At 37.0% G+C, this 27,908-nt stretch overlaps 1 protein-coding gene across 2 annotated transcripts; it reads left to right on the top strand.

Moving 5' to 3' along the window:
- The first annotated feature begins 269 nt into the window (after positions 1 to 269).
- On the top strand, positions 270 to 27,620 carry erbb3a (erb-b2 receptor tyrosine kinase 3a). 2 transcript variants are annotated; one of them, XM_079628068.1, is made up of 29 exons: positions 270 to 941; positions 7,340 to 7,497; positions 7,630 to 7,816; positions 8,728 to 8,853; positions 9,157 to 9,219; positions 10,399 to 10,517; positions 10,630 to 10,771; positions 10,944 to 11,057; positions 11,971 to 12,088; positions 12,969 to 13,042; positions 13,451 to 13,541; positions 13,975 to 13,992; positions 16,693 to 16,910; positions 17,662 to 17,794; positions 18,157 to 18,250; positions 18,342 to 18,499; positions 18,589 to 18,642; positions 18,729 to 18,870; positions 18,967 to 19,086; positions 19,249 to 19,347; positions 20,314 to 20,499; positions 20,587 to 20,742; positions 21,531 to 21,606; positions 21,695 to 21,841; positions 22,533 to 22,630; positions 22,726 to 22,905; positions 23,413 to 23,481; positions 23,630 to 23,897; positions 25,161 to 27,620. In XM_079628068.1, exons 1-29 carry the CDS (start codon positions 848 to 850, stop codon positions 26,006 to 26,008), a joined length of 4,350 nt encoding a protein of 1,449 aa, XP_079484194.1. In that variant the 5' UTR covers positions 270 to 847; the 3' UTR covers positions 26,009 to 27,620. The 2 variants fall into 2 exon arrangements, with proteins under 2 accessions (XP_079484194.1, XP_079484195.1); XM_079628069.1 differs by lacking the exon at positions 13,975 to 13,992.
- Positions 27,621 to 27,908: the final 288 nt, after the last annotated feature.

Here is a 27,908-nt window from a genome sequence, read left to right as displayed (position 1 = left end):
CCATCTGAACTGAGGGACAAAGTTGCCTTTGTGAGACTGTGAGTCCAGAGCCATCAAAGAAACAGTGATAAACTAGTGGACGATACCGGGACACAATGCCACCCTTGACTTGCACACAATGAGACCCCTCACTCCAAGATGACATTATTATCGATACAGCAAAGCCCAGATGTGTGTATATGTGTGTTTGTTCAGAGAGAGAGAGAGAGAGAGAGAGAGAGAGAGAGAGAGAGAGAGAGAGAGAGAGCAGAATCTTGGCACATACATGTATCAGAATCTCGTCGGTGCTTTCAGTGTAGGCTGTGAGGACTGTCGGTTACTGAGGGAAATTTAAAACACTGCCTGTTTATAGTGGTCAAGAGTTCACTATCAAGGCTTAATGACTTGTTTACATGTTTGAGATAAATCAATGTACGGGCTTTGGAATTACACAGTCGATGTCACAGCCAATCAGCGTTCAGCTTCGTTCACCTGTCCTCGTAAACAGGTAACACAAACCTCGAGACAACATTCATGCGTGCGCGAGCTATTTTCCTGTTTACGAACCTTTGAACCTGTCCTGTATTTCTGGTCGCTTTCCCCCCAACATTTTGAATGTATTATATTTGTTTCAGTCAAACTATTTGTTTTTAACTGACGTATAGGCTACTGAAGGATTTAACAGTCTATACACTTTTTTTCGTAACCGACGGAAACGGACTACTTGATATTTTTTGATGAGAATTTCTGTCAGACTCGGACCAGCCGAAGTGAAGGGAGCATCATCTCTTCCACGCTTCTTTCGCCATGGATATGTAACTGTCTGTTCATCCTGACGGACTGACTTGACATTGGGAATATTTTGAGAATGAAGATGAATGCTGCTGCGCTGCAGATGCTCGCGCTGTGTCTCGCGCTCCGTTCCCCTGCGCGCGCTCAGACGCAGGACGGGAAACCTGATGGTAAATCTGTTTTTACAGTCATGCATGATACACCTGTCTGTGACTAGAGCAGTACGTTAAAAATACGACCGTCTTGCATTTGAATCTTTATATATTATCTTCATATGCCACTTAAAATGATACTTTACATTATGTGTACAAGCTGCATATTCAATGCAAATATAATTAAGTATAATAATAAAGTGTAATCTGCATATAAATAGGCCTATGTTATCTAATTTAAAAAGGTGCATTCACAAACAACTCCGCAAATGTGTAACAAAATGTGTTTTTAAGTCCATATGTGCTTGCACTTTGCCTATAGATAAATATCCCAAAATAGTGATGTTGCTGTCAGTAATGCATTCAGAAAACCTGTTTCTGGATCATTGTGTTTAAGCAAGATATGTTTGTTTATCTGAGACTAGGAGTGTAAAAGGAGAGATTTGTTCCTGTACTAAATCAGTGCTCAGTTCAAATAACAAGTGACTCAACCTGTAGATTTTGTTAAACCTGTTTCCTGGCTCAACGGCTGTCCTCTAACAGCAGAGAATCACAGAGGAGTTTAAACTTGTGATGCCAACTGTGTTTCACTGTTTCTCATCTTTTGAATCTCATAACATTTGTGTGTTTTTTTTTTGTGTTTTTTTAAATTTGCACATTTTTGTAGTTTTAGGTTTCTTTCTTTCTTTTGGTTTTGTTGAAACGTAATGCCTCTATTCAATAAGAACACCTCAGTGTTCAATATAGTGGTCGATCAATATGTTTTATTGATCGATATAAAATATTTGTTTACATTCATGGTTAAATATGTTGTAGATTATGTGCATGTGCACATAAGCTCATTTTGCTAACGAGGAATTGTCTGATACAGAAAGTATCCAAGAAGAAAATCCAATACACAACACAAGGAAAACAATGTGTTTTGGCTCACACAGAGATAAAGTGAGATATGATTTGATGCACTTGTTGATCTTTGGCCTCTGCAGTAGTGTTGGCTAAGAAGGGTGGAGCACAATGGCATGAACAACAACAACAGGTGTATAGTCCAGGGGAACTCACTGGAAACAGGTGAAACTACTGCGGATAGTCATGAAATTCCACGTCGTCTCTCAGATCAATCTTATTTGACTGCAACCCCCGGAATATATCTATAGAATCCCTTGCATTCCTTTCATTTTATTGTGAATAACTAAAACAGTGTTGTTGGAGATAGCATCTAAATAAAGAACAAATATATACATTAAATATCACAAAAATGCATAATTGATAGATTACTTTTTTAGGGATTATATAATAGGAAACAAATGTTTTAATAGTACTTTTTTCCTTTTTCTTTTTTTTTTAAGAATGTACTTTACAGCTTCAAAAATAACACAAAAACACCATAAAAGTACATACAATTATAGATCGAATACATTATATGTGCAAAAGTCACGTAGTGTATATTACAACTTTAAATAATGACAGATTTTTTCATTGTAGAATTTCATCTTCATATGAATAACACGCGTAATTTCTCTGCGTGGCACTCTAATGTTTGTCCATATCATATTGAACTGCACAATATGTTTATCTAGTCATGCTTGAATGTTTCAAGCTATTCTGCTGTACTGAATGTACTGTACAGAATAGTATTCATGGTGACAGACTGCCATTGTTAAGTTATGTCATACTGAACTCCTGCGGTACATTTGAAGGGACGAACAGAACATATAGTGAATATCAATCTATGCTCGGTTTTTCTACAAAACGTGTTTGAAAGAACGTATAGGAACTCTTGCGCCAGCCGTACACTTCATGCATTATTTGATTCAACACTGTCCTATCTGACTTCATACTTTTCAGATGACCAGTACACTTGAATGGTACAAGCAGACATATTTTTCAAATGTCCCATGAAGATTACGGCAGTTGTCAACCTTTTGGCATTGTTGTTAAGTGTTCTGAGTAGAGTTTGCAGACGTCAATATGAGTAGAACAGCGTTTGTTAAAGGCTCCCACACACATACTAAAGGCCGCTCCTCCATGAGTGTTGAATAGATTCACAAGCGCGCGTGTGTAGCCTCTCTGTTTCTGCCATCGCCTCTGCATTCATTGAACATTCATTTATGGAAATACTCTTGGATTACGTCAAAGAATCATTTGAGTGAATAGCAAACAGTTAGGCCCAATGTTTGAAAAAATAACCTTCAATCCTAATGTGAAGCCTATTTGTAAAATGGTCCTACTCGCACAGCGACGAGCAGGATTCGAACCAGCGTCACTGGCATGGGAGACGGGTGCGCTAACAAATAAGCGAATGACCTCAGCCACTATAGCATAAGTCGCTAGTGTGCCTCTTGAGGCCAGGGGAGTGAAGTTTACCCGCCCAGCCAGCTCTTTAGCTGACCTCCGTTACATATTTAACCTTTAAAGATGATATTGGTGATATTTGAAATTACCAAAAGCAAACGCGCCCCTACCCAAATGGATCACACCCCTATCTTGATATCCTTCCCCCTAAATTCATGAACATATGCAACACAGGCACCTCCCCCCATCATGAGTGTATACGCCCCTTACTGCTGATTGGCTACAAGTGTGTTTTGGCGCTCTTCCACTTCTATCCACTTTCAACAGCGTTTCTCAGAAATTGCTTACTGTACCTTTAATTAGAAGATTATAAATCGATGCCACAGTGTTTTAGTAAAACAACTGTTCTTCCGTTAAAAGTAAAATCACTGTTTTCAAACAGGTTTCCGAACACTCACCCCGTTGCTGATCAAGATGCTCAAAGGAGCAATATTTGGTAGCAATTTACAATAGTGAAGTACAAATGTTTCTTTTGTTAAAACAGCATTTATTAATTTTAGATTATGTTAATTTCTACATTTACTAATACTAATATGTTTTTAAAATCAAACATTAGTTAATTTGCTGTGAACTAACACGAAAAAACAATGAACAACTGTATTTTTTTATTAACTAACATTAACAAAGGTTAATAAAAACTGTAACAATATATTGCTCATATTTAGTTCATGTTAACTATGCATTAATAATGGAACAAATAAGACAAAATTGTAATTTTGTAATTGTAATTTAAACGCCATCGTTTTCTCTACATGGGCTATTAAGGATACAATTTACTTATTTATTTATTTTCTCTTTTTTAACTGCTAATTATTAAGTGAGGCAGCATATTTCAGTGACCAGTCATTAGACCTGATCAACACCAGCAAATTTGATCATTTACAATGATCAATAAGATATGGCAACTTGTATTTTTACAATTACTTTAACTCACATACTCACATACCCAAACATGTGTCTGAAAAATCATACCGCCTTCTCTTGCCTGGGGAACAGGAGTAACCTGTGACTTAAAATGGCTTTTAGGTGCAAAACAAAGTCATTAAGCTAGGCATGGTTTCTGTGTGTGTGCATGCCTATGTGTTGTTTGTTAGCTGACCCAGTAATGACAATAAATGATTCAGACATTAGTGTGCATATTTATGTGTATTTATGCTCATGAGAACCAATCTGTCAGGTTTTGCATAATCTCTTTGTGATCACGGCCAAGTTTCTGTTTACCAGGCAGCTAAGTCTTGTCTGTTGTGTGCGGCTTCAGACCTCCCCTGGCTTTTGTTTTCGTACCTGTCTCTGTACCTGTGTGTAAACCTGATAGTGTAGCGTGTGTGTTTTGTGTGCGTTTGTTTGAGTTTTGGCGGGTTCCTGCACTTGTTTTCGCGCTCTGGTTGAATGGGAGCATTGTATCATTGTCTGCACACTTGAGTGCACAGGACACCGAGGGGCCGTTCACACGAACACGTTCTTGCGTTTATCATAGCACAGGGGTCACCAAACTCGTTCCTGGAGGGCCGCTGTCCTGCAGAGTTTAGCTCCAACCCCAATTAAACACACCTGAACCAGCTAATCAAGCTCTCACTAGGCATAGAAACTTCCAGGGAGTGTGTTGGACCTGGTTGGAGCTAAACTCTGCAGGACAGCGGCCCTCCAGGACCGAGTTTAGTGACCCCTGACATAGCACAATCGAAAAGCATACGTTTTTTAAATTTGAACTCCTTTTAACCTTCTTTCTGCTGTTAGCATACTGTCTTAAAAAAGGTGAATTCATGCTCCAGACACATACACTGGTGTCCACTGCACTATAGAGTAAGACCTTGATGAACTCTCCGTAAATTCCCAGCTTATGAGTTGTAATTACGAGTTCAACGAGGACGTGAATGCTTTTAACGAGTTGAAATTTCGTAGTTGCTGTAATTAGAACAAGGCGTGAACGCACCTTAAACTCTGCAGGACAGTGGCCCTCGGGAGGAGGATTGGACACAGCTGGTCTAGTGGATATTTACAAATACTATTAAAAACAATGAAGCATTATAGCAAAAATGCATTCTGTCACTGATAAAGATCCCTGTGAAAAAGAAGTACGCTTTCTGCTAAAAAGAGTGCTTATTATGGAAATATAAGCCTAAAAGTAATAAAACTAAATTACTAAAACTTTAACCAAAATTAAAGTGAAAACAGAAATTATGTACATAAAATCTAATTTAAAACATTAACGAAATTAGTCTGGCACTACTATGAATTGTGTTTGCACTGTGTTGGGTGTATGTCTGTGTGAAACATTCACTGCGTTTACAAAAGGAGAAGTTTGATAAGAGCTAAAAAGGTTTCCAAGCCTGGACTGATGGGAATACTTTCTGAAAAGCATATCAGCGCGATGTCTGACCCACACATCACACCTTCGTGGCTGGACTGAACACCTGTTTGCATTTCACAAGAGATTTTTACCTCCACTTGTTGGACTCTGTAATGCTGTTAACAGTTTATGAGTTATCAGTAAGTGTCTGTGTTTCTCAGTTCATATGAAATGAATAGATGTTTTGCTTTATTTATGAGATTAAAAATATAGAAAGTGTTGGGGAAACTTACTTTTAAAAGTAACAATCGTTACAATATTGCATTACTCCCTAAAAAGTAACTAATTGTGTTACTTAGTTACTTTTTATTTATTACTTTTGTGATACTTTTTCTCACCTGGGCTGGGATTTCTTGCTTGTTTTTAATGACAAAAATCCTTTTTAAAGGCCCTTTCACATCAAAAGTGAAATGAATAAGCCAATACATGGAAAAACTTGCATTAAGTGTTTGAAAAAGTAACTTAGATATTTTGTTGTAAATTTAAAAGTATAGCGTTACTTTACTAGTTACTTTGAAAAAGTAATCTGATTTTGTTACTTGTAATGTGTTTCCCCCAACACTGTTTTTGATTGATACTGGTCATATAAATGTGAGATTGATGGCAAAGTTACACCATAGCTCTAACCAAAACATTTTTACACACCTGCCATTATCGACGAGTGATTCTGCTATATCAAACGCGTTATTATTTAAACTGCATTCTGATCCTGCATCATAAATGGACCATTTTCCTAAGAACTCTGTTCCTTTGAGTTTTAATTTGTAAAAGCTCCTGGGGCCTTTTCTGAGTAACTATTGGAGTATTAGCAGGAATATTCTTTCCTAGACTCCCACTCAGCAATGGCTTGTTTTGACCGTGACAGAACCAAGGGTAAAATTTGAAATGCAAAATAGCTTCACCTCAAACTCCCTCAGTCTTTCCTGATGTCACTATAACAACAATGCAAGAAAAATGAAAACAGCTGTATAAGCGTTATCATCAGCTGATGCACATTTTAAGATCTTTTTGCATTAAATAAGGCATAATGTGCTGTTAGTCGGTTATTATTTAAAAAATGACCCCTGTCTGGTCATTAACTCATTATCGACCTAATTACAAGGCTTCTTACCGCATTAATATATAAATGGGCATGTTAAATATTAGCTGAGAGTATTGCGATAGACATTATGCACTTGAGCAGTCATTATACAGAAATATTTGAACTTATATTTTTTTTAAATAGAAATGTATTATTTACACTACCATTTAAAAGTATTGGGACAGTATGATTTTTTTATTTATTCTATTTTATTTTTTAAAGAATGTATTCGTTTTATTCATCAAATATCCATTAAATTGATCAAAAGTGATAGTAAAGACAAATAAAAAAAAGATTTATATTTCTAATAATATTGAAAAACAATAAGCAGCACTGTTTTAAACAATGATAACAATGTTTCTTGAGCAGTAAATCAGTATATTAGAATGATTTCTGAAGGATCATGTGACACTGAAGACTGTAGTAATGAAGCTGAAAATTTGCATCACAGGAATAAATTACATTTGAACATATATTCAAATAGAAAACAGTTTTTTTCTATAATTTGTACCATGCCTTGGTGAGCATAAGATATTTTTTTCAAAAACATTTAAAAATATTTCTGATCGCAAATGTTTGAACGGTAGTGTATTTGTTTTTGGAACAATACATTAATTCTCTCTCTCTCTACAGTGGCGATGTGTACCGGCACTCAGAACTTGTTGAGTGTGACAGGAACCTCTGAGGTCCAGTACAAGCTCATGAAGGAGATGTACACGGGCTGCCAGATTGTCATAGGAAACCTGGAGATCACACAGATGGAGCACAACCGGGATTTCTCATTCCTACAGGTGGGGAAAAGATTTAACAATAGATCTGCTATGACATGAATAAAGCCAAATCAGTCCAACCTGATTCATATGTGTGGGCCCATGTCTGAGTGTGTTGTATACGTTTCATTTTATGAATGTGTCTCTTCACAGTCTATCCGTGAGGTAACAGGGTACATCCTCATCGCTATAAACCAGTTCCAACGTTTACCGCTGGAACAGTTGCGAGTCATCCGAGGGACGTCACTGTACGAAGATCGGTTTGCTCTGGCCGTCCTCTTCAACTACCAGAAGGATGGAGTGTATGGACTAAAGGAGCTGGGCCTCACACACTTGACAGGTGCGCTAACACACATACGTGACAGGTGACACATTCTCACCCACAGAAACCCATTCTGTCAAAACACCCACGCAGTTTTCATGGCAACAAGACACTCTGGAGGGTGTGGTGTAGAAGAATGAGTCAACAGACACAAGAAAGATTTTTGTGTGTGGTTTATTAAAGAAATTGTTCAACCACAAATGAGCACTCTCCCATCATGAACCCAAACCTGGACTGGCACATACTTGTGACTGCCTTGAGTACCTTGTAGTTTATAGAAAAATCCTTTATGATATTGTTCCTCATGAAAAATTCCAGGAGATTGACGTTAGATGGCTACAGTTAGGCTAGAGCATGTCCCGACCTGCTTCAGCAAACACGACGTGTCTAATGTGAAATACAATCCATGTGCTTTTATCTTCCCATTGTGTTTCTCTGAGTGTGTGAATCAATGAACATGTTTGTCATCCTTTAAAATGCCCTTCCTTTAACCTCTTACTAATTCCTGACTCAAAGTGTAGAATCAATATGAATGTTACTTATTTTTGAAACCGAACACAGTTGTACATTAGTAATGTTTGATTATTCAGGTGTTTTTCAAAATCTCTAAGCACATAATGTTCTGTACTGTTTGCGCTACGATTCCTCTAATGTGGATGAGCAGAAGTCGGCAGCCACCTTGAACACCCGAACAAAACCTAGCAAACATTCATAAAACCCTTGTATTGTGGCAGTGACTTTTGAAGCACCACTCGAATTGTCTTCAGTAAATCTTAAAATCCTGAGAAAAAAAACATTCTATCCTTCATAAATCTCTTTAATAAATGTTCATATCTTTTGAGAGTTTAGAGAACATGTTTTGAGTTCTACCAGGTATTTGATTCTGTTTTTGATATTTCTATATTTCTCAAATTCATTATGATCTACAGAGATCCTGGAGGGGGGAGTGCAGATCATCCAGAATAAATTCTTGAGTTATGCGCCGCAGATTAACTGGTTAGATATTGTGAAAGACAGTGGAGCAGAAGTCATCATCGGAGACAATGGAAAAGAATGTAAGGAGACAATAATATATGCACAACTTTGTTGTCTTTTTTTTTTAAAGTATTACTTTCTTTCTAAACAAAATTCTTATTGACCACAACCTTTAGAATGGTAGTGTATATATTTTTAATAGATAACTATTTAAATGAATATTTATTAATACATTTTAATAAATAAATGTTATCAGAGGATCAAAGGTTTATATTATATAGTTTAGAAGGCTTAATATTGTAGCCAAATAGATAGACTTTTAATTTGGGCTGATGATATTATGGAAATGTATCAATTATAATGCATTTTCATTTTCTGTTTAGTTCCCTGTCATGGGTCTTGTGTCGCCCGCTGTTGGGGTCCAGGAAATGACACTTGTCAAATCTGTAAGTCTCACTCACACTCATATTATGTTTTCATGTTTTATGGGGACGTTCCATAGACATGATTTTTATACAGTACAAACTCTATATTCTATCCCCTAAACCTATACCTACCCCTAACCCTACATCACAGAAAACTTGCAGCATTTTTACATAAAAAAAAAAGATTATTTAGTCTTATTAATGGGCTGTTTTCCTCATGGGGAACAAAAAATGTCACCTGGACGACAAGGATTTTGCAAGGATTTTGCTGTCTCAATATGCCATGGTCCATTTCTGTATAATAAAGAGTATAAACTATATATAATCACATCTAAATTACGATATAAGTCAACATTTGAACCGCTTTAAGTTTGTTTTGTTTTTTTACATTTGCGTCATTAGATATTTGAGCAAGCTGAAACCCAATACATTAAAAGTGTAATCCTGTGATTTCTCTCAAAAAAATCCTGTCGTCACTGGCGCGCAATGAGTTCTGGGCTGTGAAGGTTCCGTCTGTTGAATCCTTCATTTCACGTTAAACGAAGGCTGCATGTATAGGCTGCATTTGAAGGAGCCTTCGAACTGGGAGAGATTTCGTGATCGCAATCGGCATTCGAACGCGCCCTTCGAATTCAGCCTTTGAATGGACTTCATGCACAACTGCACTACTTCCTGAACTTTAACCAGGTCCTTTGTTTTCTGTCTGCCATTTTTGGACAAACTGATTAATCCAGGTGTGTCTGATTATTGTTGTTGGTCAGGCACACCTGGATTAATCAGTTTGTCCAATAATGGCAGACAGAAAACAAAGGAGCTGGCTAAAGTTCAGGAAGTAGTGCAGCTGTGCATTGGGTCCATTGGGCAGCAGTTTGCTTAGCTAGCTAACTTGTTTTGTTTTTATACATAGCAATAAATACTATAACCTAACCCACACACTAACTCTAACTGAAAATATTCAGCATTTTTACAATTTATACCAACTTTATTTGCTTTATTTTTATGCTGTTTTACAAATAAGGACATCCCGAAAATGAGGTTCAGGTTTAGCTCGTTTCTAGGTACAAATTTGTCCCCAAAATATGGTTAAGTAGATACACACACACACATAAACACACACACACACACATGTTGCTCAGCTCTCTGTATCTCACACACACACACACACACACACTGTTCACTCTGTCTCTCTCCCGTTCTCAGTGACGAAGACCGTGTGTGCACCGCAGTGTAACGGCCGCTGTTTTGGACGCAGCCCCAGCGAGTGCTGTCACATAGAGTGTGCCGGGGGCTGCACCGGACCCCTCGACACCAACTGCTTTGTATGTTCAACAAACTCAAACCAATTCTTCAACATGCATCACTCTCAGCTAACATAACAACTTTATGAACCAAGTCTTGCTTGTTTTAAGTTCACCATGTATGTGTTCACAGGCCTGCAGAAATTTTAACAACTCAGGGTCGTGTGTGCCGCAGTGTCCCCAGGCTAACATCTATAATAAAGTGACGTTCAAATTTGAACCGAATCCTAATGCAAAATACCAGTTCGGCACAATATGTGTATCACTTTGTCCAAGTGAGTGATTCCTATATGTCATTTCATGGGTTACGGAGTGCATTTACCTGTAGCCTATAGGTTATGATGTCAACTGAATATCTCACACTCTCGAGTCTCGAAACCTAAATAGGCTGTTTGAAGGATTTACGGTGTAATCTAATTGTTTGACTTCTGTTCTCTTGTACTTCAGCTAACTTTCTTGTAGATGGCAGTTCATGTGTTAGCAGCTGTCCAGCAAACAAGATGGAGGTGGATGAAAACGGGATGAAAAAATGTGAGCCGTGTGTGGGACTCTGTCCAAAAGGTAACATGCACACTTTTATTTACCTAGTTATCTTCAATGGGAACATATCGACTAATTTAATGTTTTTGACAGAAGTCTCTTATGCTCACCAAGGCGGTATTTATTTGATCAAAAATACAGAAATATTGTGAAATATTATCACAATTTAAAATACACTCTAAAAAATGCTGGGTTGTTTCAACCCAATTTTGGGTAAAATATGGACAAACCCAAACGTTGGGTTAAAAATGAAAAATAAATTTATTTATTTAAAATAAAAAATTTAAAATATATTAAAATGAAAAACTATTATTTTACACTGTAATGATAATGTTCACAATATTACTGTTTTTCCAGTATTTTTTTATGAAATAAATGCAGCCTTAGTGAGCTTACTGTAAAGGACAAAACCATTTCCAAACCATAAATAAGTCTTGATTATTCCAAACTTTCGACCTGTAGTGTATGTAAACCTAATCAAAATGACTACAGACTAGCTCCAACCCAACCCTTAAAAAGCATTTCACATTTTTGGCAAAAAACACAAGCAAAAAATGATCTATACCTCACGACTATGAGCGATTTACGGAATGTATGGCACTCCTGTTCATAGATTTATGTCTCAAAAGATGAGTTGTATTTCTAGGCATTTTGCAGCACTGTTTATTGAGAAATAAGCAAAATGATCTGCATTTACAGTATGTTCCCTTACGTTACAGTGAACTTAAGAAAGTATTGGGTAATATAAGGTTACTACATGGGTTAGGTTTAGGGGTAGGTTCAGGGTTAGTACCTAGTTATTACACCGTTATTGTAATTACTATAATAAGTACATAGTACCGTATGTACATAGGGAACAGGACCTCCTTTATGTCCATCTTAGTGCGTTCTCAATCATAACCGTGTTTCTTGTTCGTTTCTCCTCTTTGTGCAGCATGTGTTGGCACTGGTACACCTTCCAGACAGACCGTAGACTCACATAACATCGACAGCTTCATAAACTGCACGAAGATTCAGGGCAGCCTGCATTTCCTTGTAACGGGAATTAGAGGGTGAGTGGAAGAAAATTTGGTACACTTTATTTTAAGGCGTCCTTGTTACAGTGTAATTATATATTTAAGTACGGAGTAATATTAAGCAACTACATGGACTTACTATAGGGTTAGCGTAGGATTAGGATTTGGTTGAGAGTTAATTGCATGTAATTGTGCATAATTTACTGTAATTACTATGGTAAGTACATGTAACATATGTAGCAAGGACACTGTAAAATAAAGTGTTACCGAAAACTCTTATTTAAAATAAATTTGCTGAAATTAAATGTGTAAATTTTCATTTTAAATCAGTTGTAAGCAGTTCTTTACTGTGCACCATTTCCAAACATGCTGTAATTTGATCAGATTAGAAAATATTGTTTCATTGTGTTTATTAAGAATACTTACAGTATGCTAGCTATGAAATTAACCTCACAAAGAACATTTTTAAAATGCCCTCACTATCATTTCCACCACAGAATGCTATTAAACAATACATTATTTGAAAAGCCGGGTGGTTGAAATGTTCATGACAAAAATTAGTTCTCCTTTCATATCATCTGCTGGAAATAGTGGAGAAATGAAATCCACAAGTGAGAGTGTGAAGGGTGTTTTTACATGAAGTTATTAAACGTAATTTCAGGAGGAGTACGCCCATCTAATCTTCTAATTATTACCAGGGTGTAAAAACAGCCTCTTACCACTTCCTCGGCATCCCTCCACCTTTATGTTTTTTGCCTGTGTAATGGGGTCAATCTGAGCTCGAGTAGAATATCCTCTACGAGCCCCTCTATAGACAGCAAGACAAACCTGTTTATCACTTAAACAGATGTCCATACTTGAAGGTGTTGGGAAACTGTTCATCCAACCTCGAAATGTGTCTCCCTTTCCTCCACAGAGACAGTTACAATAATATTAGTGCTCTCGATCCAAAGAAACTGAAGATCTTCAACACTGTCAGAGAAATCACAGGTAGGTGTGTGTGTGTGCGTGCGTGCGTGCGTGCGTGCGTGCGTGCGTGCGTGCGTGCGTGTGTGTGTGTGTGTGTGTGTGTGTGTGTGTGTGTGTGTGTGTGTGTGTGTGTGTGTGCGTGCGTCATTCAAATAGCTTAAAAAAAACATAAAAAACAATGTTTTATTAAAAATGTAAAAATGCAGAATGTTTCCGGTGATGGGTAGGTTTAGGAGTAGGGTTAGTGTAAGGGAATAGAATATACAGTTTGTACAGTATAAAAACCATTACGCCTATGGAATGTTCTCACAAGTATAGCAAAACAAACTGTGTGTGTGTGTGTGTGTGTGCGTGTGTGTGTGTGTGCGTGTGCGTGTGTGTGTCCGTGCCATTTCTAACATCTAACTAACCCTTCTGTCCGCTTGATAGACATTCTGAGTATTCAGTCTTGGCCCGAAGAGTTGGAAGATCTTTCTGTCTTCTCAAATCTAACAACAATACAAGGACGAACGCTGTACAGGTGAGCATACAGCCAAAAAAAAAAAAAAAAACCTGTCCTTATTTCTTAATACTTGAATGCATCAGCGTAAACAAAGTATTAATGTTACTAGCATGTGCACTGTTTGTGCTACGGACAACAATGATACTTCAAATTGTTGTGGAGAGGTGTGCTATAACCTTTCAAAGAGATTGGATTTAGCTAGCCAACAATTAAACCGTTTAAATAAAAATCCCTTAATTACATTTAAAGTGGTAGGATAAATACTGTATTAGGTTCGGACCAGGATATATTGGTGTGCTTTTTTGACTGGGATGAAGATGTAAATAGCAGCCTAGCAGCCATTTAGAAGCATTATAATATTACAATACCATAATAATTGATGCTTGATATTTCTAGAAGTTGTGTTATATCCACCATTAATTGTCATGCTCCTGTCTTGTTCTCCCTCCAGAGGAATAAGCTCTAAGAGGTAGGATTGTGTGTTCAGCTTGTACTCCTTTTCTCTCTTTACTTGATTGTTCTAATATACAAAACGTTAAAATATCACATTGTGCATTACTTAAACGTGCTTTACTGTCAGCTCAGTGGTGTGGTATCTTCAGATTGGTGGTGGGAAATCTTGCATGGAGAACATGGAAAGTTTTCTGCTAATAATAAAAAGCTCATTTACAATGTTGATCTCACCTAATCACCAGGAATGAAGCTCTTGAGACGTTGTGTAAATAATATGTGTAGAGGCTTCATGAAAGAACAGTACATGGGAGCAATGTTATTTTTTGATAGTTGATCCCCAGCTATCCCATTGCAGCAGTTTTGTATTTATTTTTGTATTTGAGTCTTAAAGTCAACATGAAATGCTGTTCACAACCTGTTTTACTTCCTTATCTGGCATACACTGCTTATCAAAAGAGTCAGTAAAATACAGGGTCCCCGCGGATCCTTAAAAAGTATTAAAAAGACTTAAATTCGATATTTAAAATTTAAGGCCTTAAAAAGTCTTAAAGTCTTATTTTTACTTATGAAAAGTCTTATTTTTACCTATGAAAGGTCTTAAATTTTAGATGACACTTTGACGACGTATCTAAATGCTTTCCAAATGAAAACTATCTAATTAGCGTACGTATTATTTTTATTATTCTATCTTTGTGGATTTGCTTGTTCACGTGACAATTCCCGTCATTTACGGCAGTGTATTAGCCTGCGTCTGTCTCCTGCACGCGAGAGAGGAGAGGATAAGAGATCGAGTAAATGTCAGTTCAATAGTAAGTTCATTCTTTGTGCTTAGGATTGTCTATGAACTATGATGATATTGTAATCATTGTTTAAACTACGTACGAGGCACCGCGAGTTCGAGCTGACATCGCGTTTGTTTCTCATGCTTGCTTTCACTGCGTGATGTGTCAGTGCAGTTATAGGTATGTCCCCAAATTAGTTTTTGTCTTATTATATTTATATTATATTATGTTGTTATTAGAATATCACGAGCAAGAGTGCCGTTTTCCTGTGCTCAATTGCAAATGTGCTATTTATTTTATACAACAATTAAATTAACAATAAAGTTAACATTGTGTGTTACTTTTTATATTGTCAATATTGTTTGTTTCCCCCTTTATTTCGCCGACGAGAATTTTATAATTAAACTGTAGTCCAACAGACAGCGATTCTTTTTTAAAAACTGAAATCCGCGTTTTGAACGAATCATTTGATTCAATGAATGAATCGGCCGTTTGAACAAATCGGTTGATTATGACTCCAACAACGCGCTTATTAAGACAGTGACTTACTGCCACCTACTGGCGGGTTTAGTTGCATATTTAAAGTACCCTTTAATTAAAATGTTAAAATTATAAAATATTTCATATTTAAATATTGAATAGCTTTATTTATGCAATTGCAAATTAAGTGTAAATATAGTAATGCCAGTTCGGATGCCGCTTCTGTGTCACCTCTGCACTGCAAGGATGGTTTTTAATTTAATTATTTAATTTGACAGTGGTACGGTCTTATTCTAATAGAATTTAATTTGAATGTTAGAATTTGACATAAAAGGTGATGCATACCTCTAAATACGTTTAGAAATAATTTCCATATTTAGGTGAAAATGCCCCTGGAAATCAATTTAAGGTGGTAAATATTGCCCCTTAATATTTTTTTTTATTTCAGTCACTACTGTGAACTGACCACTGCATAGATAGAATATGTTAAATATGAATATCTTTGTGAGTCTAATATCAACAACAGGCCTAAACCAGCCATGGTACCAGTACAAAATCAGTAAAATATCATCTGATTATTATCAACAAAACTTTGAAAATATTGAGATATATTTTTGTTAATATTGCAAACCCCTAATGTACGGTATTAATTTTTATTTCTTCAGGTCTTAAAAAAGTCTTAAAAAGCCTTAAATTTGACTTTAAAAAATTTGCAGATACCCTGAAATATATATGTTTAAAGAAAGTAATACTTTTATTCAGCAAGGATGCATTAATGATTGATCACTGATCAAATTGATCAAAAGTTACATTTAAATTGACAGTAAATACATGAAACAAAATAGTTATATTTCAAATAAATGTGTTATTTAAACTTTCTATTCATCAAATAATCCTGAATAAAATGTGTCATGGTTTCCAGAAAAATATTAATCAGCAAAACAGTTTTCAGCATTGATAATAATCAGAAATGTTTCTTCATCATATTAGAATGATTTCTGAAGGATCATGTGAGTAATGGCTGATAAAGATTTAGCTAAATTAAAGTTATTTTGTAATAATTGTAGTAATATTTCAGAATATTGCTGTGTTTACTGTTTTTGATAAATTTTTGATTCGATTTTACTGTTTTTGAATACATGCATAAAAAATCACACTGACCCCAACATTTTAAACAGTAGTGTATGAAAAAGACAGTAACTCAAACTCCCTTACTGACATTCACGGGATATTCAGTTAGACTTGATTTTCTATATTGGGATTTTCTATTCTATGTACTTTTGCATTTCTTCTTTAGGATAATGTGCACTGATCAATTGTGCACAATAAACCCAGCAACTTGCATTAAGCAAGTATAGGGTCAGTTCATTTCATGTTGACTTTAAGTACAATCTACAATGTCATTTTATTTCTCATTTATCTTTTAAATGACACTTCCACTTGCTCTCTCTCAGAGGTTACTCGCTTTTGGTGATGAAGATTCCCACATTGAAGTCCCTGGGTCTTCGCTCTCTCAAACGAATCGGTGACGGAAACATCTACATTACAGGAAACAAGCAGCTGTGCTATTACCACACAGTGAACTGGACACGTCTCTTCGGGAGCGGGCCCAGGGCAGCGCGCCGCCCGAAGCCCCTCGACATCAAAGAGAACCACCCAGAAGAGCTATGCAGTGAGTACATGTGGCGTACTACCAAAATGAGTTTTTCACTATCGACTAGTCTGAATGACTAGTTAATCATTGGGAAGTGATTTTAAATTCACCATAAAATCCAAATGGAAAATTATTTTTTTAAATGGAATATTGCATTGATTTATCCATGCACATCTTTATTTTTTTTAATTCATGTGCCCACATAATCTTTAATCAAAATAACTTTGATGACGTGTTTACTGGCGTGAGGGCGGGGCAACCTGTCACTCACATGAGATCGACCAATAGCAAACCACAACGATCCGATCAATTCCTGATGGACAAAATCAAGTCCCGCCCTACATTTTTTCTCGTTTGAGAAGCCATTTCACTCGTATATATGCCACAGACTATTGCAACTTTTGTTTGATGCCAACTTTGAGTCTGACAGTGTCCTAAAAATACTAAATACATTTAATATTAAATACATTTGACTAAACCAATTAAATTTATGGATTCGTTTTACAATCTCTTTATGAACTCGAAGTGGTAGTTGCGTAACTGTCAATGAAGGGACAGAAATGTCTCAGATTTCATCAAAAAGATCTTCATTTGTGTTCAGAAGATGAACGGAAACAGGTTTGGAACGACAGGGGGGGGGGGGGGTGATTAATGACATCATTTTTGGGTGAATTAACCCTTTAAATAACTGTATCACTAATCAAATCATTACTGACTATTAAAAAAAGGAAAAGAAAATCTCAAATTCAGTATTGCTGTGTGTTTGTAGTTGAAGAAGGCCACGTGTGTGATCCCCTGTGCTCATCTGAGGGCTGCTGGGGTCCGGGACCCGATCAGTGTCGGTCTTGCAAGAACTACAGCAGAAGAGGAACTTGTGTACCACACTGCAACTTCCTGTCAGGGTCAGTATCTCTCATTCGGCACCATATTTCCCAAGTATTGTATTGTTTAGCATGCATCTTCATTGTAACTGTTAAAAGTGTATGACATATGCGTTCATAACCATTTCTGATGACAAAGAGGCTGAAGGGGTTATGATATTTCCGGTCTATTGAGAAATCAGTGCTCACAGGAATTTCTCTGGAATGAACATTTCAGTGTGCTGGAATGATTTAGACATTGAAACAGTGTTTAGAAACGGCCAACTCCCTGGCCTAGAGAGTGGATTGAGACACTCACAAAGGGTCCTTTTGATGTGTGTGTTGTAGATAAGAAAACAAGATTTATTGCTGTGAGAAAATAGATTTTCTGAACCTCTCCACAGTGAAAAACGCGAGTTTGCAGGACCTAAAGGAGAGTGTATGCCGTGTCACCAGGAGTGTGCGGTGCAGCGCTACAAACACACCTGCAGAGGACCGGTAATCTTTTGTACTTTGGTAGAATTTCACTCGCTGTTTGCACGGATTGTTCGATTTATCACATAACCTCTCCATCTCATTTGTCCTGCAGGGTGCGGATGAGTGTGAAGCATGTGTGCATTTGCAGGACGGGCCGTACTGCGTGTCCTCGTGTCCAGAGGGGGTTCAGGGGGAAAATGGGCTCATCATTTATAAGTTCCCCAGTGGCCAGCACAAATGCCAACCATGCCATGCCAACTGCACCCTGGGGTGAGGAGACTCAGCATGCCAATTAAAGTGCAATAAAATGCATGTTGTGCATAACTATAATTTTGAATTCTGTATATTTCCTGTCTCAGATGTTTGGGTCCAGGTCAGAATGATTGTGGGGATTCATCCAGGTCGGCTGCTGGGTAAGTGTCTCCCTCTGCTGGTGCGATCGATGCATCACCTGCAGTTGCCAGCCGGCATGTAATTGTGTAAACGTGTTGTGTTGCAGCTTGCCGGTGACAGCAATAGTGCTGAGCGCTATATTCGGGGTGATGGTGGCATTCTCAGTGTTTGTGCTGAGTGTTCTGTATCGCAGAAGTGTTGCCATCCGCCAAAAACGTGCCATGAGGAGATATCTGCAGAGTGGAGAGGTGTGTGCAGAGACACAAATAGTCTAAATGAATTCAACAAATTGAATTATTGAAGTGTTGTGTATAAGGTTTTATAACGTTTAAAAATGCATTTAGAGTTTTGAACCACTGGAACCCGGAGAAAAAGGCATGAAAGTTCACGCTCGGATTTTGAGAGGGTCTGAACTACGAAAGATCAAACTTCTCGGCTCTGGCGTGTTTGGCTCTGTGCACAAGGTGCTTACACACTCTGATGTCATTACATGAGCTCATACTGAAACCTGACGATAACTCGTATCAGTTACTGAACCATTTCCTCTTGGTGTTTTCCTAATACATTGTTTTCTTCCTTATTTTGGCTCCTTGTATAGTTCTCCTTTTTCGTTTGTATCTTCACAGGGAGTTTGGATACCAGAAGGAGACACTGTAAAGATTCCAGTGGCTATCAAGACTATCCAAGACCGTACAGGACGACAGACCTTTCAGGGACTTACAGATGTAAGACAACATTCATTTGCTGCGTATCCAAAAAAGGATACTAGCATCTTATATTTATTACAAATGCAAAAAATAAAGTACACAGTGCATTTAAAGATCAACAAACAGAAGTGAAAAAAACTGAGCAATGAAAATGTGTGTGTGTGTGTGTGTGTGTGTGTGTGTGTGTGTGTGTGTGTGTGTGTGTGTGTGTGTGTGTGTGTGTGTGTGTGTGTGTGTGTGTGTGTGTGTGTGTGTGTGTGTGTGTGTGTGTGTGTGTGTGTGTGTGTGTGTGTGTGTGTGTGTGCGCTACTGTTTAAAAGCTTGGGCTAGTAAGATTTTTTTTTTCAATTTATTACTTTTATTCAGCAAAGATGCATTAAATTGACCAAAAGTGACCATAAAAAAAGTTACAATGTTACAAAAACTTTATATTTATAGTAAATGCTATTGTTTTGATTTTCCTATTCATTAAAAGAATACTGAAAAAATATTAAGCAGCACTGTTTTCAAAATTGATCATTATAAGAAATGATTATTGAGGAACAAATCAGCATATTAGTATGATTTCTGAAGAATCATGTGACACTGAAGACTGAAGACTAATGATGATGTTTTTAATTTTAAAGTGAATTACATAAAAAAATTAGAAAACAATTTAAATTGTATAATATTTGAAATATTATTAAAATGTTAATTAATTGCTGACTATTTTTTTTTTCTTTTTAAAATATAATTTTCAATCAAAGTATTACAAGACTTAATTCAAAAACATTTAAAAATCATAGCAACCCCAAACTTTTGAATGGGTTGCACTGTGATTAATAAATCACAATCATGTTCATTTAATTTTAATTTGTTCATAGTGACATTTATAAGACTATTAGCACGTATTACTCTGTCACAATGTTAACCATTCATTAATACCTTTTTTAAACAGCGTACACACAAAATGCCATTCTGAATGATTTCTGTTGTGTCTTGCAGCATATGTTGGCTATGGGGAGTTTGGACCACCCGTATATAGTGCGGCTCTTAGGCATCTGCCCGGGACCAAGTCTGCAGCTTGTCACTCAGCTCAGTCCACAGGGGTCGTTGCTGGAGCACATCCGCCAGCGCAGAGACGGTCTCAACCCTCAGAGACTGCTCAACTGGTGTGTGCAGATCGCCAAGGTGAGAGGCTCAGAAAAGTCTGGCTATGTGTTTTGAGGTATTCAGATCATAACAAACTAAAGTGTTTCCTCACTTGCTCCCTCCTAGGGCATGTACTATCTAGAGGAGCAGAGAATGGTCCACAGGAACCTGGCTGCCCGCAATATTCTGCTCAAGAGTGACTTCATAGTTCAGATAGCTGATTATGGCATCGCTGACCTCCTTTACCCTGACGACAAGAAATACTTCTTCAATGAAATTAAGGTAAAGCACACTTACAAGTTACACTGCCAGTCAAAAGTTTGGAATAATATTTTATTTTTTAATGTTTTTGAAAAGTCTTATGCTCACCAAGGCTGATCATATTTGATCATAAATACAGTGAAACAGGAATATTGTGAAGTATTATTACAATACACAAGAAAGATTTATTTTTATTATCAATATTGAAAACAATGTGCTCCTTAATATTTTCGTGCAACCATAATACACTACCATTCAAATGTTTGGGGTAAGTAAGATTAAAAAAACATATACCGGTACTTTTATTCAGCATGGATGCATTCAATTGACCAAAAGTTACAGTGAATACATTTATAATGTTCGAAAATATTTCTATTGCAAATAAATGCTGTTCTTATGAACTTTCTATTCATCAAAGAATCCTGAAAAAATATAGATATCACAATTTCCACAAAAATATGAAGCGGCACAACTGTTTTCAACATTGATGATAATCAGAAATGTTTCTTGAGTATTAAATCAGCATATTAGAATGATTTCTAAAGGATCATGTGACACTGAAGACTGGAGTAATTATGCTGAAAATTCAGCTTTACATCACAGAAATAAATTGAATTTTAAAATATTTTACAATAGAAAACTGTTATTTTAAATTGTAATTATATTTTATAATATGACTGTTTTACTCTATTTTTGATTAAATAAATGCAGCCTTGGTGAGCAGAAGAGACTTCTTTTAACAACATTTAAAAAAATCTTAGTGTGTATATGTACTGTCTGACATTTTTCCTAATGTTTCTAAATCCTAGACGCCAATTAAGTGGATGGCTCTTGAAAGCATCTTGTTCCGCAGATACACACACCAGAGTGATGTTTGGAGCTACGGTGAGTCCATGTGTTGCAAGATAAAATGGCACCGTAAAATACTGCACTTTGGAGCTGGAGATTCAATAACAGCCTTCTCTATCTCTAGGTGTGACAGTCTGGGAAATGATGTCATATGGGGCAGAGCCATACTCTGCCATGCGATCACAAGAAGTACCTGATCTGTTAGAGAAAGGGGAACGGCTTTCTCAACCTCAGATCTGCACCATCGATGTCTACATGGTCATGGTCAAATGTGAGTCTTCTTATAGCCCATAATGCAAAGTGGAACTTCTGAATTTGATCCCATCTCATATATCATCTAGCAGGGCATGTTTGCACGAAAGCTTCTGGAAAGATTGTAAATGCAAATTAGGGATGCACAATATATCAGTGCCAAATCTGCATTGGCCAATTTGAAACATTTAATTGTGCATGCTCATTTCTGCTATTTTTACTTTTGACGTCATCTCATGCACACGTAACGAAAAAAAAATTTAAAACACGAATTATTAAATTACATTTTTAAATGTAATTAATTTTCATACTGTACATTATAATGTTGTTATTCTCAATTCACTTGTAGCATTTAAAATGATTGCTTTTTTTCATATTTTTTTGACAATATATTATATAATTTACTCTACCGTTCAAACATTTTGGACAGAAGTCTCTTAAATATAGTAAATGTAGTAAAACAGTAATATTGTGAAATATTATTTTTATATATATATATTAAATGTAATTTATTCCTGTGATGGCAAAGCTACATTTTCAGCATCTTTACTCCAGTCTTCAGTGTCACATGATCCTTCTGATGTGCTTATGGTGCTCAAGACATTTTTGAACTTCCATCAATTGGCTATTGGCCATAACTTGAAGATAATTATCTGTATCAGTCAGAATATGCATATATCAATGCATTCCTAATGCAAATGTTTAAACAGGTTGGATGATTGATGAAAATGTTCGGCCAACTTTTAAGGAGCTAGCCAATGAGTTCACCCGAATGGCCAGAGACCCTTCTCGGTATCTTGTCATCAAAGTAAGGCAAACGAACAGAGTACCTCATTGTTTTCTGGTCATGTCAGAACTTGGAACTGTTTGGATGACTGTTGTCGGTTGATGTTCCTCCACCAGGAGGAGTACAGAGCTCCTGACTCGGCCTCAGACGAGTCCCATCAGAGAGGAACTGAGATGGACATTCTGGGGGTGGCCCTGGAGGACCAGGAAGATGAAGTCTCGGAAGATACGAGAGACATGTCACGCTATGTAACACGATCTAGAAGCTTCTCTAGACTGCGTATAGATTCTCATCGGGTACGTTATATAATATTGACCATGATCAATACATAATGGTTTGAAAATTGACTAATATACACTACTGTTCAAAAACGTGGGATAAGATTTTTGAATGGTTTTAAATCAAAAATACAGTGAAAACAGGAACATTGTGAAATATTATTACTATTTAAATTGACTATTTTAATATATGTTAAAATTTTATTTATTCCTGTGATGGTAAAGCTGAATTTTCAGCATCATTACTCACATGATCCTTCAGAAATCATTCTAATATGCTGATTTGCTGTTGTGCTGCTTAATATTTTTGTGGAAAGTCTGGAAACCATTAAAAAAAAAATCTAGGATTCTTTGATAATGTTTTTATTGTCACTTTTGATATACTTAATGCATGCTTGCTGAATAAAAGTAATAATTTCTTTCAAAAACGTACTGACCCTTAATCGTCAGATGATTTGTGGAGGCTGTTTGAATAACAAATTAAACAGCATAACTTTGACACTTTTCTTTTTATTATTACACCAGTCAAGTCTGACTCCCTCCAATATTGCTGGATATCTACCAATGACCCCTGGCGTGGAGAGCTCTGTACAGGTCAGTGTTTCACAATCATGTCTAAAGCTCATTTCAGTACAATAGTTTTAGGCTGAGACCATCCTTATAGAAACAACATTTGATGGGCATATATGTCTTAACACCACTTATAATAGCTCAATATATTGTCCGCCTCATTTTGCTGCAGACGGGATGGGCTTCTCGTTCCCGACTGGACTCTGCGTGCACTGTTTCTGTGAGCTCGGAGGGACAGGGAACCGCAGTGGAACTGGAAATGAACGATGACATCTCATTGGTTGGCAGCATGAGGAGGGTCACACATCGCGAGGACAGCGCTTACATGTCGCAGCGGGACAGCCTATCAGGGCCTCTGGAAACAACCTCCATAGGCACTCAAGGAGAAGAGGATCAAAGTGAATATGTGTTGCCTGGATTTGGTGAAAGTCCAGAGAAAGGTGAGGATTAGCAAATTAGAGAGACGTGTGCGTGTAACCTTTATAAATTAATTTCTGCAAAATGTTGATGTGTCAACTTTGTAAGGTCCTGTGAAGCCATCATGAAATATTTGCGGAAGCCCATTTATGCCTTTAGAATAAAATAATAATTGTGAGATAATGTTTAAAATAAGAAATTCATTTACGTTGTGAGATATAAAATTACACTGAAATATAAATATACAATTATGACATATGAAGTCACAATGAATGTTATTCAGGGTTGCACTCAAGTACACTCAAACCATTGTACTGTTGTTTAACAATATACTGATTGTTCAGCTGATGAAACGCCTTTCTGAAAAAACTTTCAGTAGACAAAAACGCCGTTTTGAAAGTTTTGACTTGTGAAAATTACATGATCTAGTACATTAACAGTACATGCCATTGTAAAGACTGTCCATAAGTCCATCCCTCTCATGACATCGATATTCAATATCGTGTGTAAGCTGACAGATCATTTACGTTAAATTCAGAATAGAGTGCAACAGTTTGGTTCTGGAAGTAAATATTCCATTCATTTTCTCCATAGGAAATTGATAATGATTGTTGTTGTGAAAGACCTGTTGTGAGCTCTGAGGTTGTTAATCGATGGTATTTGCTTCTGTTAAAGCCATCAGTCTGCATTATTTCAACTTATTTTTTACAATAATCGTGTTTAACAGCTGAATCTGTGGTGAAAACTACATTACCCTTGATGTTGAAGAGCTCCTTAGCTCCACCCACTCCCATGAAGCACTGCAAATGACATAATCGAGACGGTCTCCCTATATTCTCAAAACACTTATACTTATATTTTACCAATCAACAACTTTAAATGAATAGTTTTATATTTCTCCATCGTTTCTAATTCGATTATGTTGTTCACAATGCTTCATGGGATTGTAGTTCTTTCCCTCACTAAAGTCGTTAAGTCTTGTACTTTTGTCTTTTTGTCCGATTTTCAAATACTTTTTTGCTTCAAATAATTGTTTTGATTGTGTTGTGATTCACATCATATCTGGTTGGCTTGGTTCATGGCACTTTAACCAAGACTTTTTTTTAACATCCCCATGGAAAAAAATGAATGGATAAAACACTTCCGGATCCAACGCTGCTGAAAAATCTAAGAAATAAAGTCGCATTCGCAATTTCTTTTTATTATTTTTTATCGGAGGTGGACATTGACTTACATATTTATGAGTACTCGTGTTAACACATCTCTTGTTTTATGATTTTCTTCAGAAACTCTCCTATTGCCATCATCACGTTCAACACGTAATCAAAGGAGACTGTCAAGAGGTCATTCGGGCGACTTTTTAGAAGCCCGCAAAGGGCCAGGTGAAGAATACGAGTATATGAACAAGCAGACTCTCTCACTCAGCCATATACCAGGGCAGCTTAAAGATTACAATCAGCGACCGCCACGAAACCGCAGTGCCTCCTTCAACCCCGCAGGGTTGTACAGCAATCACAGATCTCAAGGGTCCGGCAGACCCAGTAAGAGATCATCGATCGAGGGCTCAGAAAGTAGCGGAGGTCTCTCCCAGTCCTCGGCTGACCAAAGGAGTCACAGCGATGGCGATTTCCTGTCCAGTGAAGCCGAGTACATGGATGCTGATCTGGATCTTCAGGCGGTTCAGTACGAGTACATGGACATCCGTGCTGGAGGAGGAGGAGGACCACCAACCAACATGGTTGCCAAACTTCACCTCCCAAGACCAGTTTCTCTTCTCAAAAGATCGCCACAAGACGATGAAGACGAATATGTGGAGGATGACTATCAGTACACGAACAGCCAGCCTCGGCTGAGGAATTCGCTCAGGGTGCAGGGGTTACTGGAAGGGGAAGGAGAGGTGTATGAATATGAGGATATGGACTCGTTGGCTGCAGGTGGAGCCTCGGAAGCTGAATACCAGAACATGGAGGGAGACGACGAGGAGAGTGTTGGACTGAGGGACGGAGAGTGTTCAGGGGGGCCGGGGCCTGGAGCGTACGTAAAAGTGCGCGCAGGGATGGAACATAAAGCTTTTGATAATCCTGACTACTGGCACAGCAGGTCGTTTCATAAAACCAATGCTGTCCGCACATAGAGGCGGAGAATGGATTGAAGGAACTTGATGCAAATGAACAAATGCAGGTTGAACTGTCTTCCGTGACCAATGTTCAGGATATTATTCAATAATGCACTCTATTGGCACACATCCATGATAAAACTGATACAGCCATGACGAAATAAATGTATTTTGATGTAAAATGTATTCTTGATGTAAAAAATGTACCATTAAGTGGTTTAAATATCTTTAAACCAGAGCAGCTTTGTTCTTTTTTAATATAAACTCGAAACGAAAGGTTCTTTATTGGCATTGATGGTTCTATAAAGAACCTTTAACATTCATGGAACCTTTCCATTCCACAAAAGGTTCTCAATAGTGGAAACTATAAAAGTGCTTTAGAATAAAAGGTTCTTTCACACTAAGAAAAAAAAAGTCACTGAAAGGTTTTTTTAGAGGCCAATTCACACTTTACCGACAGACACCGACTAACACAGACAATCACCAGATTACAGTACGGCAATTTGTATAGATTCCACAACCCAACAAATGCCAACTGAACACGATCGATCGGCAAAAACAAAAGCAACAGCAACAGGGGTAACACACGGATCCAACCAAACCTGAAGGAGTATCTGTTGTCATTGGTCGGCGTCTGTCAGTGCAGTGTGAATTGGCTTTAAGGAACCCAAAATGGTTCTTCTATGGCAAGGATCCTGTTCCTGGAGATCTACCTCCGGTGAAAGTTCAGCTCCAGCCCTGATCAAACCCAACTGAAGCAGCTCTTGATAGTTAGGTGTGTTTGATCAGGGTTGATCTCATAGATCTCCAGGAACTGGCACCACTGTTCTGTGGCATTACTGTGAAAACCCTCTTTTAGTACCTTTATTTTTTTAAGAGTGTATGGTGGAGGTCCCTGAATTACCAGATCAACAAGCTTCACATTGAAAGCAGTGATTAATTACATCTTGATGCGTATGTACGGTATATGTTAATGTGTGGTTACTTAAAATGTTCTGTTAATGCCAAGTTTGTGTAACTCATCGAGTGAAGCCATAAGTTTGCTGTTTGTGCTTTTGAGAGTGAGTGTTCTTCTTAAATATATGTTATAGTGTGTTCATGAAGTGCCCAATTCAGTCAACAGCTGTTACTGCCTTACCACTGTGCGTCTGTTCAGATTGCACTCGAATTACCCCCCTAAATCTGGGGTATTTACATTTGGAATTTATTAAATAATTATTTGATAATGTCAGTTAAATAGCTTATTGATTGAATTTGGGTGAAGTTGTTTTTCTTTGAGAGGTGTTGTGCATGCCTTATGAACAAATCATAATGAAGTATTTGTATGTTTCAAATGAAATGGCCAGTAAACAAGCTTTTACAGCGAAACTTTTTGTACAAACATATCGAACTAAAGTATTTTCTCAACTTTGTAACAGTTTGAAATTATTTTTTATTTACTGTTTAAAACCTGTTGTCTTACACTTAAATAAAAATGTTTCTATATAAACCTGAACTATTACTTTTGAAACCTTTGCTCTCATACTCACACATTTTTTCTGCTTTCTGTGTTTTGCTGTAGTTTCTCAACACATATTTTAATATTAGTTTATAGGTAGCTATAAGTAAGAACAATAAAGACAATTCCTGAACAGCCAGACAGATTTATGCTCTGTGTGTTTATGTGTTTCAAATTGTTATGGAGAACCATGGGCAAGTAACTCATCTGATCTTTATGGTTCCCATGAACTGGTCTAATTTTCACAGATGCCACTGATTGTATTATACTGTAGCCATATATGATTAAGTCATTTACAACAGAAATGCATATTCTTGCAGATACAAGCCTTTTTATGATTCATTTTTATATAATAGATTTCAATTGAAAAGAAAATAATTAATTATTGTTAAAAAAAATATTGTTATATTTGTATTATAG

Source organism: Phoxinus phoxinus (genome assembly GCF_949152265.1).
Source record: "Phoxinus phoxinus genome assembly, chromosome: 11".
Taxonomy (NCBI): domain Eukaryota; kingdom Metazoa; phylum Chordata; class Actinopteri; order Cypriniformes; family Leuciscidae; genus Phoxinus; species Phoxinus phoxinus.
This window is presented reverse-complemented; position numbering and strand designations above follow the sequence as displayed.